The sequence below is a fragment of the Mastigoproctus giganteus genome, chromosome 13 (assembly GCF_048544385.1).
Source record: "Mastigoproctus giganteus isolate SK-2022 chromosome 13, ASM4854438v1, whole genome shotgun sequence".
Taxonomy (NCBI): Eukaryota; Metazoa; Arthropoda; class Arachnida; order Uropygi; family Thelyphonidae; genus Mastigoproctus; species Mastigoproctus giganteus.
In genome coordinates this window covers 124323761-124343988 of record NC_143587.1, presented here as the reverse complement: position 1 = coordinate 124343988, position 20228 = coordinate 124323761, and the positions used below count along the sequence as shown (strand labels likewise).

General features: G+C 38.2%; 1 protein-coding gene across 6 annotated transcripts in view; it reads right to left on the bottom strand.

Moving 5' to 3' along the window:
* LOC150076415 (putative RNA-binding protein Luc7-like 2) overlaps positions 1-20228 on the bottom strand; it is a 222315-nt gene that overhangs the window by 139224 nt on the left and 62863 nt on the right. For all 6 annotated transcript variants that reach the window (XM_090387884.1, XM_090387885.1, XM_090387889.1 and 3 more), the window contains one exon: positions 1871-1965. In XM_090387884.1, coding sequence (XP_090244010.1) covers positions 1871-1965 — 95 coding nt within the window. The remainder of the gene's footprint in view (positions 1-1870; positions 1966-20228) is intronic.

Genomic DNA, 20228 nt, shown 5'->3' with positions numbered 1-20228 from the left:
TTACTCCCTCTAGTTGCCTCCCGAACATGCTGGTGTAGAAAACAATCATCCAATAAATCCACAAAAGCCTTGCTAGTGTGTGAGTGACCAACCCACAAATTCCAGTCAATATCTGGGAAATTAAAATCCCCCATTATAAGACTCTCTGATTTACTGGCCAATTCTATTTCCCTGTACAGTATCTTATTATATTCATCAGAGTCATTAGGCCTATAGCACACTCCTACTCTCAATTTTGATTTACCTATGCTTATGTCACACCAAACTGACTCGACACTGCCCTGTCCATCAATGTCGACTGGCTTCACTTCCTTGGATTTTATGTTTTTTAACTAATAGCATAACCCCTCCTCCCCTCCTGTCCTGTCTATCCTTTCTATACACATTGTACTCCCCAAATTCCAGTTCTGCATTCCTTATATCTGTGTGACACCACGTCTCTGATATCCCAACAATATCTGCCTTTGATGTTTTGAGCAATACCTCAAATTCATCAAATTTATTTACTAAACTCCTAGCATTGGTGTACACGCAAGTATACATGCACCTGTTTCTATTCTTAGCTACCCTAACACAACCCATGTGTTTACTTGTACCGCAATGACTTCCAGCAGTCTCTGAAATATCCTGCATCTTGTTTTTCAGGCTTCTGCTCATTCCAATAGAAGCAGCGCAAGAATCTCTTTCACCTCTGCCAGTGGCTACTGTTAATCCATTAGTCTTTGTCTCCCCCCAAGCTAGCAGTTTTCCGACCCACCTAACACTGCCTCGATAGCATCAGCAAATATTCTTGCACCCTTTCTATTTAAGTGTACCCCATCCCTGTAGAAGCAATCTCTCCTGTTAACAAGTACATTCCAGGCTGAAAAAAATTCTACCCCTTGAGCCTTGCACAATCTTTCCAGGGCCGAATTGATCGACAAGGCTCTCATCATATACTCCCTCCTATCGTGTCTGGGCAGAATTGCAGACACTTTCAAATTCAACCCTACTTCACGGCTTTTTTTCAACAGTGACCTGTACTTGTTAAGTAATTCCGCTCGTCTCCTACTCTTAATATCATTGGTGCCAATGTGTACAATTATATCACCCTTTTGTGCCCTTAAAAGATGATATCTGCTCTACAACGTCATCAACCTTTGCCCCTGGCAGACATACCCTGGTCCTGTTCCACCTATCCTTTTTAATATGTATGCTATATGTATTTTATAACAGAAACAGAAGCCTTACTTCTTACTGTATTTCTGAAATGTAAGTTACCATACATTTCAGATCCATCATTTGAACTGGTACCCTATTCATTCATTCACCAGATTTGGCCCCAGTAACTGTCCTCTATACCCAAATCTAAAAGACCTTTGAGCATAGGAAATTTGAAGGTAATTTTGCTGTTGAACACCTGTTTGGATATTTGATCACAGGAATATTTTGTTGGCAGGAATTAAAGCATTGGAACATTGTTGGGAAAAGCGTATGCGTTGCAGAAGACTACGTTTAAAAATAAAAATACTTTCATTGTTGTCATCCCATTATTTCCACTTGGGGGGTAGAGCAACTTGATCACCCCCTTGTAATAACACCTATGACACAGCTCTAGCAGTCTATCTTGTTTAATCATTTCTAACAAAATATTTATTTTTTTCTTAGGTATACTGCTTCATGCCTAACATTCTTCAATTGCAAGTTCTGCTTCAAGTATAATTAGACATTCCCTAATAAGATTAAAAAAAAAAAAAAAAAAAAAGGATAAACACATTTACAAGAATAAAACAATTCGTCAAACATACTGGAAATATAGGCAACATATACAATAGCTAAGTTGGCATTTCAAAGTTGTACGATCCACAGAAATACATCATATCAACCTTACCGTTGCAGATAAGATGTCATGTGGGCAGCAACTAAGAAGAAAACTTTTACAGACTCGAGAATCTGTGAAATGAATTCTGTAGCGATCATTCTCTCCTATAATAACAGACATTACAATTCAGCTTGTTAAATTAAGATTTTTTAAACATCCTAAAATAGGTTTATTTAAAATTAGTTTGAAATAAATATACAAAAAAAGAAAACAATTAAACTGACTAGCTAAACAATTAATACTTCACTTTGATATATACTCTTACTGAAGACTTCATGGATTTCCACTTCATATTTTTATTAACAGACTAGAATATTAAGTGAAATCACTTTGAAATCAATAGGTGGCAAAAACCATTTAAGTGGTCTTAAAATGTAACTGTACACCTTTAAAAGACTGCATGGCATTTATAATAAATAAATACAATTGCAATAGGAAGAATAATAACAGGAAGAGGAAATGTGGCTGTAGAAGGAAGTTATGTGGTTAAACAGTAAAAAGCAACTAAATCTAATACTTCTGTAAATATATACTGAAAGGTACTTTCCTAACTTCACTTTGCAAAAATGAAATGTTAAAACCACAAGCAAGATAGTGGAATGACAAAAACAATAAACAAACAAACAAGCCAATATATAAGCAAACAAGAAAATAAACACTAAAGTCTTTTTCAAGATGATCATAAATAAGATTTTTCCAAAATTATAGAATAAAAAAGTGAGTTGTGTATAACAAAGACAGTTTTGACAGGTTCATATAAACTAATTCCTTTCGGTGAACTTTAAGCTGGATCATATTCACACCTTTAAAAAGAAATTATTTTGGAACTAAGTTAATTTTCCACACAAATGGCAATGTTTTTTTCAGCATTCAAGTTCCCTTGATTATCTTTCAAAACAATTTCAGGGAAAGGAAAATTTCAACTTCATTTCGGCTTGAATGTGCAGTTACCTTACATTTAGAGTTGAAAATAGAACCCCCTCCACACACACACACACTAACAAATTGTACTGTTGGGAGTTTTGCAGTTTTGCTACTGGTGCTGAACCATCCAATGATGGGAGCACTAATGTAACAAGATGGGATTATCAATTGAAGAACCTAATACCTACCTATTTCAGTTCACTGTTATTAATGCAGTGTTATTGATTATGGAATCAAATAAGGATATTCTAAAATTTTAATTATTTGGACATACTGAAACCTTAAACAAGTATGGAGAAAGGAATTTCAGAATCGTCTCTATTCCTATTTTTAAAGCTTTGTAGACTTGTTTCTCTGTATCTCACTTGTGCAATATGTGTGTGCCGTATTCTTCGTTATTGACTGCTTATATCTTTTTTTACTACTTTAAATTTTAAATACAGTGGAACCCCACTTTATGATTGGTTCACTGTAAAATCAAGTCACTTTATGATGAGTATAAATATACCAATATAACTTAGTGCTTCTGCCTGTACAGACAGAAGCAGTAAGTTAGAAGCTAGTATGGATTGCAGAATTGAACTTCAACTTTCAATGTGGGATGGTGACTGGATGTCATTCAGTTGTTATTATTTTTTTATTTTTTTTATTTTTTAGGAGCATTAGCAACTAAGGCCATATTGCTCCGGGGATATGTGGTGGATATGGTGACTGGATGTCATTCAGTTGTTATTATTTTTTTATTTTTTTTATTTTTTAGGAGCATTAGCAACTAAGGCCATATTGCTCCGGGGATATGCGGTGGTCATTCCCTGACCTTTCCGCATCCTCCATATTTGGTAGTCACGGGCTCGAACCCCGGTCTAATCAAGAAGCGTGTGCTATGCACTGCTGCTCCTGCCCACCTGGCTACGGAGGTGCCGTCATTCAGTTACCTTTCTACACATGCAACTGCCAATTGCCTGACTCTCAAAATCTACTGTGGCAGTTGCTATTGAAAGAAGGAAGACCACTTATGGTCTTCCTTCTTTCAAGGAGCCTAAAAACAAATCAAAAGGGGGGGGGACCTAGATGGCCTCACAAACTAGCAGAACATGTTTGATAACTCATAAAATGTATAGTTTGTGCATCACACAAGTTTTCTGTGGAAAATATTATAAAGAAAATCAAAGGGTCCACAGAAACATTCATCACTACAATCTAGGGTTGCACAGCCTTGGGTTCAATTGTAGGGCATTTGCACATAAGGCCAATATAAGAGTCACCAATGTAAAATTTGGAGTTGTATCATTCTCAATGTCCATGGTCTCCAGAATTGCAATAGAAGGTGCTATGGCATGACAAATTTTGCCACACAATGCTCAATTCCAATAGCTGTGTTTCGAATGACTTCTTGTATTTGGTCACCCCTCCCAAATACTATGTACTAAACTTCAAGTCTGAGAAGATACACCTAAACATGAAGTTTAGCGGAGGTGGTCTGATCACATGGAGCTTTTTCAGTTAGTCCAATGGTCATAATGCCTAAAATCCTGAAATTCATGACCAATTTGGACAATTATGCACTACCTACATTGTGGGAATACTAAAGAGATGGGGCATGTAAGTATCAGCATAATGATGCTCCATGTCATAGGTGAGATTGATGCAGGACTCCTTTATGGGCAGTAATGTTGAAAAGTTGGACCTTAACCCTACTGAATATCTGTGGGACGAACTGGAGCATCAGATTAGGCTGCAACTAAAATGGTCCTTTTCCAAACCAGACCAGCATTAACTGGAAGTCAGTAAAAAGTATATATAAAGAAATTGAGGCTACTGCAAATGCCAAAACAGGTCCTACTAAACCATTTTTGAAACTATTGTGTTCGAACACACACACACACACACACACACACACACACACACACACACACACACACACACACACACACACACACACACACACACACACAGAGTAATGGGCATATAGAGAGTGTGTGTGTGTGTGTGTGTGTGTGTGTGTGTGTGTGTGTGTGTGTGTGTGTGTGTGTGTGTGTGTGTGTGTGTACAAGCAAAACATTTTCCACTACCTATAATATAATTTTTTATTCTCAAAGTCAGAGGTAGTCAAATTTTTGCTCCATACATAATCTGAACCAGCCACTAAAAATTGGTTGCAGAAAATCTAATAGATATGGTCCAGGCCATATTTAATTTTTATTTTGTAAATAAATATACTTTTATAAACATGTCAATCAATAAATATACCTTTCTTTATGAGATGTTTTCTTTTTAGGTGTTATCCATCTTTTGATGGATACCACTTGCAAAGAAAACGTTTCATTGGTATAGGATTTGTAACATGATACTCATTTATTAAAATATACAATGTTAGCATATAGTGTTGAAGAGTTTATTTTTTAATAAGCTCTTTGAGCACTCTATACACTAACAATGTATATTTTAATAAATGAGCATCATGATACAAACCCTACACCAAGTTTTGTTCACATGCACAATAGTACTGTGCATTACATACAAGCACTGTGCATGTGAAGAAGGACCTGGTATAGTGTCTGTAATGTAATGCTCGCTTATTAAAATATTTATTGTGGTATTAAGTGTTGAACGTTTATTATTTGGTATCCTCTTTGATTTCATTAAAACTGTGATGCCGCAACATTTCATTCTTCTTGTTCCCCCCCCCCCCACTTAGGATTTGTCATTGTAAAACAGAATCCAAGTAAGCTTGTGAGAAACAGAACCTAAACAAAGAACTGAAAACACTTCAGTATTTACAATTAATCTTCAAAATGCATAGTAATCTTTAAATATCTCTTAACTGTAACCTTATTGCTCACTGGGAAGAAGAGGGGAAAAAAAAAAAAAAGGCCCACACGTATGTATTAACTGGGAAAAAAAGATGAGAGCTTTAAAAAATATTTACTTAAACATTTGTTTTTAATAATTAATGGAAATTGTCTGTGGGTGACATGTAACTGAATTATGGGAAACATAGGTATGCTTCTTTGCTGCTGTTCTAAGATTTTAGTATTAAGCGACTGATTAAACTTTATATTTAGAGTTCCCTCATGTTATCTACAGATATAAATGATTTTAACAGTCATGCATGAAGTATTTTTCAATAAAAACATGAAACAGAAGGTAATATTCACTTGGGATAGAAAGCTAGCAACATATTCAATTTTGAAAAAATTTGAAAATGAAAGTGAATAAGAGTATCTAATATATATACAGGGTTATTCAAAATGAAGTTCGGGGTTTCAGAATTTTTTTTTGGGAAAGCGCAGGTGTCATAATCATTTGTAGCCATCTCAAAAGAACACATAATATCTCAAGTTTCGTTGCCACGCTCGCGATGTTCGGTCTTCATTTTGAATAACCCTGTATATGGGTAGATGTAATCATTTACGGATGACCCCAGATTTAATTTTGAATAACCCTGTATATACACACTCTCAGTGATCACCGAATTGTGACCACCTATCTGTAATGGACTATGCCGCATAGTTTGCAGTATAAAAAGCCAAACAGCTTCACATGCTAGAGCAGTGGTAATTTGTACCTGGTCGTGCAAGTCAAAGTTATAAAGTTCTGGGATTTCAGAATTTTTTTTTGGGAAAGCATGTGTCAATCATTTGTAGCCATCTCGAAAGAACGCATAATATCTCAAGTTTCGTTCCCACGCTCGCGATGTTCGGTCTTCATTTTGAATAACCCTGTATATGGGTAGTCACCTGTAATCATTTACAGATGACCCCAGACTTCATTTTGAATAACCCTGTATATACACACTCTCAGTGATCACCGAATTGTGACCACCTATCTGTAATGGACTATGCCGCATAGTTTGCAGTATAAAAAGCTGAACAGCTTCACATGCTAGAGCAGTGGTAATTTGCATCTGGTCGTGAAAGTCAAAGTTATAAAGTAGCAGCTATGGGACATAGTAAAGATATTATGGAGTTCCAAAAGGGCATGATTGTGAGAGCTTGTGCATCAGATGCTTCCAAATTTGAAGTTGTATGTCTTGTTGGTTGCTCATGGTGTACAAAGAATGATACTGAATGGGTGAAACTGCCTCCCACCAACAGAACTGTAAAGGATTATACAAGGTGGATATTCATGGTGAGTCAAGGGTGCAGGAAGTTGTATGGGCTCAATGGCAGGTCATTGTGCAATAGTTGACATTGCAACATGATAAGGGAAATGCAAAAACAATATCACAAATGACCCAAGAGACACATACTCCTCACTGCTGATCACTGTCAACAACAATGAACGGCTTTTGTTGTTGTCAGCAACTGTGGCTATAATACACTGTGCACAGCGAAAGCTGTGGTGTCAGCAACATGATGGTTGGATATTGGAGGACTGAAAACAAATGTACTGGTCAGATGAGTGCAAATACCTGTGCAAGAGGCCAATGGATACCTTCGTGTGTGGTGCAAGCAACACTAGTCCATAGACACAATGTGCACAGTGCCCACTATCCAAGGAGGGAGTGGTGGTTGCTTAATATGGGGCATGATTTTCTGGCAAGAACTAGGACCTCTGGTGCATATGAACCAGACGTTTCATTGATCAGGTCTACAGGTGGCTCATAGGCGATCATGTGAACCCTGCCATGTTATATTTTTACTTGGACAGAAATGGGAACTTCCAATACGATAATGTGCCGTGTCATCAGGCCCACAGTAAATGAGTGGTAAGAAGAACACAGTGAAGGTATCAGCCATCTTGATTGGCTCCCAAATTTGCCCAACCTCAATCCAATTAAACACTTGTGGGATGTTTTGCAATGTGAAGAGGCATATGGATACTGAGCTGTCATCTATTCTAACACAATAAATCCTTGCAGGCAGCATGACTATAGATTCCTATGGACATCTTCAGACATCTAGTGGAGTCAATGCCTAGACAAATGATGGCTGTTATCTGCGTAAGTAGTGGCCCAACAGGTTATTAGTAGGAAATCACAATTCAGTGTTCACTGAGTGCATATAATAAACAGGAATAAACAAGCACATTTAAAATTACACACATTTTAATGGTTTTTAAACAGAAAAATGGAGGTGACTAATAACTTCATCTTTATATTTTATGCCTCTAACATTTTATCCTCTCAATAAAAAATATTAGTATTAGTCATATGGTGAAGAAAGCCCAAGGCTTTTTGCTGCAACAGCAAAAAATAAATAAATAAAAATAATAACAAATATACAGTAAACTGAAATAAAATAACTATTTGACCCATCCTCACATAGGCATTTGCAAATATTTAGAAATGTTTATGCTGATGCAAATTACAATGAACTTAAACCTTGATGAGATGTTAATTTTATAAAGTAATTAAAATATAAGTATTACACATTATTTATTACACAAACAATTATGGACTAATAAACAAATACATTTCTATACATATTAAGCGGATTTCGTGAAGTGGCAAAGTAGCTTCAATATTCAGTTTTATGTTAACAGTGTTTAACCCTTGTGTAGTCACGGGGAGTGTTTGTAACAATACAGTGATTTCTCAAAGTTTCCCTCCACATATATATATGTGTATGCATATATATATGTGGAGGGAAACTATATATTAGTGGAGGGCATAAATATATTCAAAAATGCAGTATCTATTGGGGCAATGACTTTTGTTTGGTACCTTTTCAAAGGTACTGTGAAAGGCAATTAGGTGACGGTAAAATAATCTTAGGAAAAGTAACCTTCAAGTGAGCGAGGAAAGAATTAAACTACGGATGTTTTAAACATCCTAGGTAACCACTGAACTGAAAGAAGGTTTTAGCAGTTATAACAGATTTAGTTGTTGTAGAAATTGTGTTATGACCAAAATGTGCATAGCGCACACTGATTTTATTTATTATTATTATTTCATTTTTAATTTTTGTGGACAATTTTTATGAATACTGTAATGGCAGTAGTGAGGGTTAAAAACCCTGTATCCACCGCCACATTATAATTTTTTAAAACTGGAGTCCAGCAATTACCAAAAAATGACCAGTTGGATCTTAAATTACTAAGGGTTCAGTTCCTGGTATCTCCACCCTATAGAAAAAGATTATATTACGATAAAAGTATGTTAAAACTAAGTGAACTCCTATAAACCATGTACATGTGTATATAAACTTTATTTGTGTAAATTAAATTACATAGATCTTAAATAAAACAGTCAGGGATAAGTCCATCTTCATAAAGGATGGACAAACATTTAGGGAAGTTGTGATTAGGTTAAAGGCCGTGGCCAAGTACAAGAGTGCATAAATACAAGTGCTTTGGGTGACCACTGTTCGAGCCTAAGTGACTGCTAAATACATTGCTGTTTTTTTGTCTCTCTCTCTCTCTCTCTCTCTCAAGCAATTTGGTGGAAAGTATATTTTGGATTATGACTGACATACATCGAGGAACAAATTGTCAAAATGTTAGTGAAGTGTAGAAATGATCACATTTCTACCTTTGGCCTACTTTAAGAAGTAATTCCCTCTCATAGAGACCCTATATTTTTTTTTTTTTGTGTTTGCAGCTACTATCTTCAGAGACAGTAGAAGCGTTTTCTTCACTTTGTCGGCGCTTCCTAACTACGCAGTAGAGACGCGAAATCGAAACATTATCCAGCCGACATAAGTCCGACTAACTCAAAGCATGAGGGTGTCATTCGACCCGAGCCGGACAAATGTCAAGGATATAAGTTTGATAAAAACAATGAGAAAGTCTGTGATTCAATACAGAGAAATCATGGTAATGCTAAATATGCACTATACTTTTGGGGCGAAATCTGAACCAGATGACCATAAGGTGATTGCTGCCTGGGAATTATTAAGAATGAATAGACTTTAGATCTAGTAATTACCGCAGGATGATCTGGTGTGGTCACCCCTTCCTGAATCAAAGTTCTTCTCTCTCTTCTTTAAGATTGCATGTTAATTGCGTAAGGTTCACGGACAAAAGTCCCTGGGATTTTCTCCCCCTTAAAAGGTAGCTTTCGACCAATGCAGAGGTTCCCTTTCTCAGAGGAGGGGGACCTATATAATAGCAAAAGGGGACAAAGAAAAGGGGTGATTCTGATAGTTCTGAATTGGGAAACAGTAAATATGGATGTGAGAAAGTAGTCAAGAAATAAGACGTGAGAAAACAAAGAGACCAGTTATGGAATCCTCTAAAAAGGGTCGCTCAACTGAATCTGAAAAACTGCCAAAGACGTCCCAGAGTCTTTCAGGTGAGTTCACTTTTATTTTGGACACGAAATTGGAAGGAATTGTCCTATAATTGGACCTACCTCACCCCCGGCATCGTTGACACATACTTACCTACTTCCTCACCGAGACACACTTTGAGAAGTGGATGTTTTAGAGTGATTAGACTCTAGAATGCCTTGTCAACACTATTTGTTGTTTGATGTTACATTTTTTTTATTTATGCTCTTTTAGCAAGGAGGTGCGATAAGTTAAAGCTTTTGTCCATCAAGTGTATTATATGTTAGTATTCATTAAACCATGTTTTGTTTGTGAATCTTGCCTCTTGGCCATTCTTTGACTTACGTTACCGACTAGTACAGATGTTGATTAGGAACTCTAGTTAAGCGGCACTCTTGAATCTCATTATAAAAGAAATATTTTTGAGTGAGTACACAACGCCTCTCGATATTGCGATTTTACCCATAATGCCTAGGGGTAGATCTTGAGGATAAGAGATTTTGTCCTAAACTAAAACGCTAGCCAATCACACAAAACCCCAGGCCTCCCGGAATGCTAATGTTAGTTATTGTTATTTGGTTTTTTTTAGGAGCATTAGCAACTAAAGCCATATTGCTATGGGATATGCGGTGGTCATTCCCTGACCTTTCCGCATCTTCCATATTTGGTGGTGATGGGTTCGAACCCCGGTCTAATCAAGAAGTGTGTGCTACGCACTGCTGCTCCTTCTCACCTAACTACGGAGGCACTGCTAATGTTAGTGATGAGTTTGCTCGGAAACCATTTATCCACTTTGAATGTCAAGTAATGGCACGAGTTGATTATCATAATTATTCTGTGAAGGTTGTCCAGCAAGCCCACTACAACGGGAAAGCTTGAGGAACAAAAGTCAATGGTGGGATTAGCATTTGCTTCTTTAGAGGAAACTAGAGGAAGCTTGGGAAGGAATCATTCGAGAACGTTCACTGCCAGAACAACCTTCATATGAAAAGTGTGAAGAACTTATAAAATGCTTCAAAACAAATTGGATTGGACCCACTGCTAACTTTCTGCCAGAAATGTGGAATCATAATTGGTCCTCAGACAATAAATCATGTGGAAGAATGGCATTATGCCTTAAATAAATCTGTGGGCCACCATGTGTTAATATATGGAAGATGATTACCCATTTAAAAAAACAACAAGCTAACTTTAAGAGAATACTAGGATTAGTAAATGTTGGATATCTTTCACCTTGTAAAATCTGTAAATATGAGGGCACTAATAAGAAATTAACAGCAAATAGATAAAATGGGGACATTGATTTACACACTTTTGTGAAAGTAGTTGGTTACTTTCTTCCACTAAATGATTAATATAATTTAAACTTTAGATAAATCTAAATGCAACAAGGCATAATATAAGAGCTTAAAATTATCTATTAATACACCACACATTACACTACTTACACCACTGTTTAAGAGCTATCTATGGTGTATCTACACCAATATTTAATAGATAATTTAAACTTTAATAATTTGTATTTTAAACATAATTTTTATTTGTATAAAGAAAATAAAATGATTATTATTTTGATCTTATATTTATTTATTTTTTTCATTATGTTTTTGAAGTTCATTTTTATCGCTTTGTAAAAATAGGATACAGTTACATACACACAATAGAAATGTGATTAGGGCAAGTAGGACACAGAGCGTATACTTTTGCTTCATATGCCCTAATCACAATAGAAATGTGATTAGGGCATATGAATTAGGGCAAGTGGGGTAACACTGTCAGATATAGCCTTTTTCTGTACATCCATGTAAAAACCAAGTTTGCTGATATCTATGGCACAAGTATACTGACAGTTATAATGACAAACTCCTTTGGCAACCACAGGACTATTTTGCAATAAAAAGAACAGGAAAAAAAAAAAAATCTTGAGATCAGCCACCACTTAAACGTAGAGATTATATCAAAGCAGTGAGTAGAATTTACAAGACATATCTTACCACCTATTTTTTTGCAAAATCATCACAATGAGCCATGCCATTTGACAAGCTTAAAAATTCCACTAGAGTGCATTCTAGTACCACACAACCAGTTATTCTTGGTTTCTGGAGTGCCTTGGTGTTCTTACAGTGCTATCCTTGCATATGAACTTTCAAAGCCTGAATGCACTATAATCAAATTCCTGCCCAAAGGGGAACCACAGATGCAGTTTGCTATGTTCAGATGCTGCAATGTTTTTCACAAACCACATTGCAATTTCTTTGCAATGTGGTTTGTTGTGAAAAGTGCACAATGAAATATCTTTCGGGAGAAAAAAAAAAAACCCAGTTTGCTACATTCACATGCTCTAGAAACTGCGACATTCACTTCAAGAAAAGCAGACAATGAAAAAACCTGTTGTCAATCAACAAGATGAATATCCAACAACACCACTGTACAACTTAACACTGTTCACCAGATACTAGAGAAAATTACAAAATATGGCAAGGAAGTGGTCCTCTCAGACTCTGGATTATTTAACGATAATATGAGAAGCCGGTAACTATAAAAACAATGAGAAATCCACAAAGCTGTCTGTCAGACTGCTCCACTATTTTCATAGTGCCAGTAGACCAGGAAGTTCTGCACAGCAGGTTACGATATGCTAGAATGGACTGCTGCTGCAACAGGATTTTTAAGCCTGTGCAATACTCGTATAAAAAGTATGTAGATGATTCTGGTAATTTTGCCTTTATTGTACAACACATGCACTTATCACATTTGGTACAACTCGAATTGGTTTTATAATTCTACACACTCATTAATATTGTTCATATCAGGGCAATTAGAAGAAAAATTAATAACTAATCAATAATGATAAAAATGCACTTTTACTTAAATGATGCTAACTGTATTTAGCATCATTCAGTATCTGATACTAATACTAGGCAGACATTTATTCTAATAGTGAATTACTCTTTGGCTTAAGGTCAAATTTTCACACATCTATTCTGCAACTGACAATTCTCAGGTGACATGAATATCACCTGAGAAAAGTAGAAATAACCTGTGTTTAGTAGTTTACTCAACCCTTTTAAAGCCCAAATACCAACTCATTATACAAATAAAAGGTTTTCAAACACAGTAAACTGCAGAAGTCTCTTTCTCTTACTTTTCTCTGTAATCTTTCCAATAGACTCACATCCTTTATAAAAAAGTTAAAAAACCTGTATGCAATATGGAAGATGTGGTCAAACCACTGATTTACACAATGGAATAATCACCTCCTTGTCTCTGTAATCACAGTTTCTGTACATCCTACCCTCTATATTTGCACACATTTTTCTTTCAATAGACTCCTTAATAATAAAATTCATCTTCTTGCAGGTGTTGGCTTTCAACTGAGCCATAACTATCTTGCACTATAAATGTTAGCATGACTCATTGTTTGAATGGCAACATCTTATAAAGTATAAATTTTATTTTTACATGAATAAAAATAATTACACATTTAGAGCTTAAAAATTATAAAATGGCTAATGCTATTTGGCTTTACTGACAGTTTAAAATGTTGCAAGGACTATCGTGCCCTCTTGCATGTTTTTATGGTCAGCAGGATTTAAAATTACCTAGTTAATGTAATAGTGTTATTGCTCACAGCAGTACAAATTTTGACGGCACAACAAGTTGTTCTGATATTGCACTAATTTCAAACAAATGGCATCACCAAAAGGTTAATCTGACATTTACTTAAAAGAAGAGATGCTGCTATGGCATGGCAGCCTGTTTCAAGAATCAACTATCTCTCATCAGATACCAGGTCTCTTAAATATATGAGGGTTAACCTTCTGGTAATGGCATTTGTTTTATTTTTTTAATTTTAAATGAAAATCCAAAGCACGAGAGGTATTAGAACCTATAATACTTAGTACTGTGCATGGGTTGAAGGTTGAGAAGATGAAAGAAGATACATGTTGATACCAGGGTAAATAGTTTTAAAACCATAAAAGCAAAGATTATTCTGCTGTTTAACGATCACTGCATTAATCAAGAAATTTAAATCCTGCTAGCTCCAAAGCAAATTTTATTTTTTGATATTTTATATGAATGAAAATATTAACTACCCACATTTGTGTATATAGTCAAGGACAAAAGAGTCCTTCCACTTGCATATAATTTAATGAAAGCTCCAGTATTAATGTTGTTTACAAACATGGAGATCTAGTGGGAAAGGTGTTGGTGGTGTTTGGTGAATGGAAAATGCATCATGTCAGCTAATCAGGGGATCTAAAAACCTTTTCAATTTCTCTGTTGCTAATTATTAATCAGTGACTAATCTTACTTTCAAATAGCAAATGCAATGATTGTAAATAGTGACAAAAAAGTATAATTTTGCACTTAATGAGGGATTTGGAGAGGGGACCAAATATCAGTACAGGTTCTACTTATCATATTGGCAAACAAAAATTATCTTTAAAATTGCATTTTATTTTGAATTTGATTTGATTTGATTTTTTATGGAGCATTGGCAGCTAAGGCCATAATGCGGCAAGTCAAATTTTAAAACGCTACTAAACATTTTGGTAGCCAAAGCTACCACGTCAACTAATTAATTATTGTCAAAAGATGCAAAGTAAAAGTATAAAAAGTATAAACCTTAGATTCTTGTATAAAAATTAATAGATTGTAAAAAGTTAAAAACGTCGGACATATTGTCTCTGTCACCTATAATCTGACTGAGTGTAAATGGCTCAGTCACATTATTAAAAGCAGTAAAATACAAGCGTCGTGCTTCTATAAAAACAGGGCATTCTATTAAAATATGTTGGACGGTTAAAATAACATTACATATCTCGCACATAGGTGGGTCATCCGCCCTCAGCAAGTAGGAATGGGTAAGATGACTATGACCTATGTGAAGCCGAGCAAGAACAACTTCCTCCGTTCGGACCCTGCGTAGACTGGACTGCCATTGCGTAATTACAGGCTTAATGCGATGTAATTTATTTGTGGCCTGTCCGTGCCAAGAATCTTGCCATTGGGAGAGTAATTTAGAACGTATTATTTGCCTGTAGTCTGTATAGGGGACTGACAGGCAATGATTATCCAGGGAAATGGCTGATTTAGCAGTGGTATCAGCTAATTCATTTCCTCGGATCCCAATGTGGCTTGGGATCCAGCAAAAGCGAATATCAAATTCTAATTCCATGAGAGAAAAAAGAATCTTCCGGCTCCTGGACAGGATCGGATGAGGGTTATACCTTACCGATACTAGAGCCTGTAATACGCTCAATGAATCACAATAAATCACATACCTCTGGTAGTCGCGATTTTTAATGTGATCTAGGGCTGATTGTATTGCATGCAACTCTGCAGTATAAATGCTAGTTTCTTGTGGGATCTTATAGGATAATGTTTTGTGAGGGAACACAACAGCAGATCCCACATGACATTCTAACTTTGAGCCATCTGTATAGATTGGCAGAAAGTCAGAATACTGCTGTCTATGTGATGCAAAGAGTTGCTGGTCGACAGATGGCAGTGTAGTAGCCTTCTCCCAGATCTTAAGGGAGAAGTTGCAAGTTGGAAAATAAGCATGCCAGGGTGGAAAGAATTGCCTTGGTGACTGGGCAACGTTGTCTACCGTCAAGTTTAGCTCATTCAGCAGCCCTTGAATGCGAATACCAAAAGGTTTGTTGGCAGTCCGACGGGTGTTGTAGAGGTTTTCCCAGCGCGGCTCAAAGACGGATGGCCACGTGGGATGATCGGGGCAGGGATTTTAATTTGAAGGCGTACTGTAAGGACAACTGCTTACGTCGAAGAGACAGAGATGGTTCATTTGCTTTAACGTAAAGGCTTTGGACAGGAGATGTGCGAAATGCTCCAGTGGCTGTTCGTATGGCTTGATGGTGGATTGGATCTAACCACCGAAGTGCACTATCTCTAGCAGAACCATAGACCTGAGACCCATAGTCGAGTTTGGAACGGACAAGTGCCCGGTAGAGACGAAGAAGGGTAGCACGATCTGCGCCCCATGAGGTTGACGAAAGAGCACGAAGGATGTTAAGCCCGTTGACACATCTTGTCCTCAGCTGACGAATATGTTGTAAAAATGTCAGCTTTTTGTCGAAAATAAGTCCAAGGAATTTGAATTCTGCTACAACTGGGATGTTATTTTGCCCAAGCCTTAATTCTGGGTCAGGATGAAGATTACGTTTGCGACAGAAGTGTATACAAACAGTCTTTTGTGATGAAAATCTGAGCCCATTAGCCAAAGACCAAGCTGTAAGATGGTTAATGGTTTTCTGCAGTTGCCTTTCAATGACCCTCATTATTGCATGAATGACAAAATATAGCAAAGTCATCAACATAGAGGGCATTGTTTACAGTGGGTGGAAGTTGTTCTGCGATAGTTTATTTTGACTGCGAAAAGCGTGACACTTAGAACGGATCCTTGTGGGACTCCCTCTTCCTGAGAGAAAACTCGAGAGAGGGTGGATCCTAAACGGACTTGAAACTGGCGATTCGAAAGAAAGTTTTTAATAAAAAGAGGAAGGTCTAAAACCAAAGTTATAGGGGTCTTTTAAAATCCCAAATCGCCAGGCTGTGTCGTACGCTTTTTCAATATCAAAGAAAACTGCTACCAAATGCTCGGATTTAATAAAAGTATCACGAATGGACGTTTCCAATCAGATTAAATGATCCAGAGTGGATCGATTTCTTCGGAAGCTGCACTGTGTCCTGGAAAGCAGACCATTTGTTTCTAAATACCATACGAGGCATGCATTAACCATTCTTTCCAGGACTTTGCACAAACAGCTTGTCAGAGCAATAGGACGATAGTTACTTGGATTGCTAGGGTCTTTTCCTGGTTTTGGGAAAGCAAGGACGATAGCCCTTTGCCAGGAATCCGGAAATTGTTTGTGAATAAAAATTCTGTTAAACAGAATTAAAAGGTGATCCTTAGATTGTGGTGTGAGGTGTTTTAGCATTTCGTAGTGGATGTCATCGGGCCCCACAGCACTTGCATGCGTGAGAGAGAGAGTGCTGCATTTAACTCTTCCTGTAAAAAGGGCTTGTTATACGATTCAAGCCCTTTTGAAGAGAAGTTTGGTGGGTTTTTCTCAATTTTCTTTTTCAGGGCCAAAAACTCTGCGGGGAAAGATGTTGTTGCAGAGATTTTTGCAAATGTTTCCCCTAAAGTATTTGCAACTACAGTTCGATCTGCAATTGGACATCCGTTGTGCTTGAGGATCATTGAAGGGCATGGTGAATATTTTCCCTTCATTTTCCGGATCTTATCCCAGACTACTTTTGAGCTAGCAGCCTGAGTTATGGAAGATGTAAAACTAATCCAAGATTACCTTTGGCTCTGACGTCGTACATAACGCGCTTTCGTACGTGCACGCTTGAATGATATTAAATTTTCAGTCATGGGATATCAGCGGAATATCCCCCACGCTTTGTTTTGTGCTTTTTTTGCTGCAGTGTATTCTGAATTCCACCAAGGTTTGGGAAATAGTGGGAACCGGCTGGATGATTTTGGGATTGCAATTGCAGCTGCTTGGACAATCGTTTCTGTGACATACATGACTGCTTCATTGATTGGCTCCTGACTGACTGTAGCAATGTCAAAGTTTGCCAGATATTGAAAGGCATTCCAGTCAGCCTGATCAATCTTCCACCGCGGTAAACTAAATGGCAGACAGGGTCTACCACTAGTTAGGGTTGTTATCACGGGGAAGTGATCGCTTCCATATGGATTTTCTTCTACCTCCCAAGTAAGTGAAGGAAGGAGAGAAGGGGAGCAGATAGAAAGATCAATGTCAGAGAATGTATGGGTAGGCATGTGGAAGAAGGTATTTGTTCCCACATTTAAGAGGGAGAGGTCATTGTCAGTGAGCATATGCTCTATGACTCGTCCCCTTCCATTGGTGTTAGTACTACCCCACAAAGTGTTATGTCCACTGAAATACCCAAGAATTAAACATGGGGAAGGCAATTGCTTGATAACATCATTAAGGTCTGTCTGGGGAATGTCTATCCCAGGTGGCAAATAGACAGAGCAGACAGTTAATAAGAACCCCACTGAAAGGCGAATTGCTACAGCCTCAATGCTAGTTGTAAGCTGCAAAGGCTGAAATGGGATCTGGTTGCCGATGAGGATTGCAACTCCTCCGTGAGCAGGACCATCCACAATTCTATCTTTACGAATGATGGTAATGTTATGCATAGTGGGGTCGTCATTTGCGTTTAAATAAGTCTCCTGTATGCAAAAGCAAGCTGGTTTGTGCTTTTGCAGGAGTGTGCCTTGATGTCATCAGTATTTTACCGGAATCCACGACAGTTCCACTGTAAGAATCTATCCATTATTTTGGCTTGGTGGGTCCATCAGGCGGCTTCCGAGGTGCTGAGGGCTTACCTTTTTCAGTTCTGGCCTTCTCCTTCCTGGGGAAGTATGGACGCTGTCCAGTGTCCATTTCCTCCTCAGTAAAGAGCTCCAAAACTGAGTCTTCTTTACATCGTTCTGCTCGACATCCATGTTTTCTTGGGTACTAGGTGGTATTTCACCTTTCTTATTCTTTTCTTTTGCATTTGCTTTTGTTATTTGTGGAGCATTAGGAGGTACCGATATAGGAGTGGCAGCTGATTGGTCCTTCTGTGCAGGTTTTTGGGAGCTTAAAAGATAACGTGCGATGGGAGTAAATGATTCTTTTGGAGGGACGGACATGTCCGTCTGAGTCCCAATCGAACACCTCCCTGCTACCTTCTGGGCGTAGGTAGGTTTTTTGATGTTAAGAGGTTTCACTGCTTTCCTTGCCTCCTGGTACGATATGTTTAGCTCTGCCTTCAGCCGTTGAATTTCTTTTTCTTCTTTCCACCTCTGGCATGCTCGTGAGTAGGCCGGGTGTTCGCCTTCACAGTTAATGCAGGTGGGTTTCGTGGCTGAACATGCTGTTGTTTCGTGGTCCTTTGCACCACATCGAGCGCATGCAAGGACTCCACGGCAGGCCATTTGAGAATGTCCATATTTCTGGCATTTAAAACACCGTAAAGGGTTTGGAACATATGGACGCACTGGACAGTTGATGTAGCCAGCTTTAATCTCATCAGGAGGTTTGGGAGAGTTAAAAGTCAGGATAACACTCCTGGTTTTAACAATTTTTCCATCCCTTCGCGCAGTGATTCTCTTGACGGCAGCAACTCCCTGTGGTTTTAATTCGGAGCAGATTTCCTCCTCGGTGACGTCGAGAAGGTCCCACTCCGAAATGACACCTCTCGATGAATTTTGTGTTCTGTGTGGTGTCACTGTTATGGGTATTCCTCCGATTGATGTTACTCGGAGTAGATGTTCAGACTGCCTGTCATTTTTTGTTTCGATCAAGAGGTCCCCAGAACGGAGCCTCTTAACTGACTTGGGTGTACCTGCTAACCCATCCAACCCTTTTTGTATAAAAAAGGGTGACATTTTACCAATCGGTGTTTCGTTGGTGGAATGCATTATTAAGAACCTTGGGACAGGCCCTGATGGTAGTTCGGTTCCCTGCCTCTTTGTAGCAATAATGCTATCTGCCTCTCCGTCAATTTTTTCAAATAGGGACCGGGTTGGGGCCCCTGAAGGAATATGTTTATCAGGATTCATGAAGTTTTGAAGTGGTTCAGTGCCCGGGCTCCCCACCCACCACGAAGCCCAAAGGGACACCCACTACCCGGCATGCAATAAATGCGCTCGGGAGTGGAACGCCAGGGCTACCCAGACACTATACCTGCACCGCCGCCAGCCTGAATCCTGTCCCTCGGACCATGAGGGTAGGGGCGTGGCATTGACACGGTTGACCCTCGCAGGCGAGCCTACTAGCCGATTGATCCTAGCCGGGCCTTCCAGGACCTCCCGTCTTGTCGAAGCAGGGGCCAAAGTGGTGTATTGAAGCTGGGCCCCTCAACCACCAGGATCCCCCTTTCCGAATTTCCACGGGTTGCAGCGCACGGCAAACACGCCGGATTCCATTGATGTAAGCCTGGAACCTGGGCTGTGGGCATTGGATCCCAATGATGCTAGTCTGGAAGTCCAGCAGCATCACTGGGAGGTCCCCTCACCACGTACAGGTGCCCACATCGAGGGGTTTTATTTTGAAACTAATGTCATTCACTTCATAAAGTGTAATTTTACAAATATGAAAATTATGTATGATGTGAATGATTCTCAGCACATTTTAAGTATAGGTGGACCTTGAAAATTATTTGTTGCACTGAAT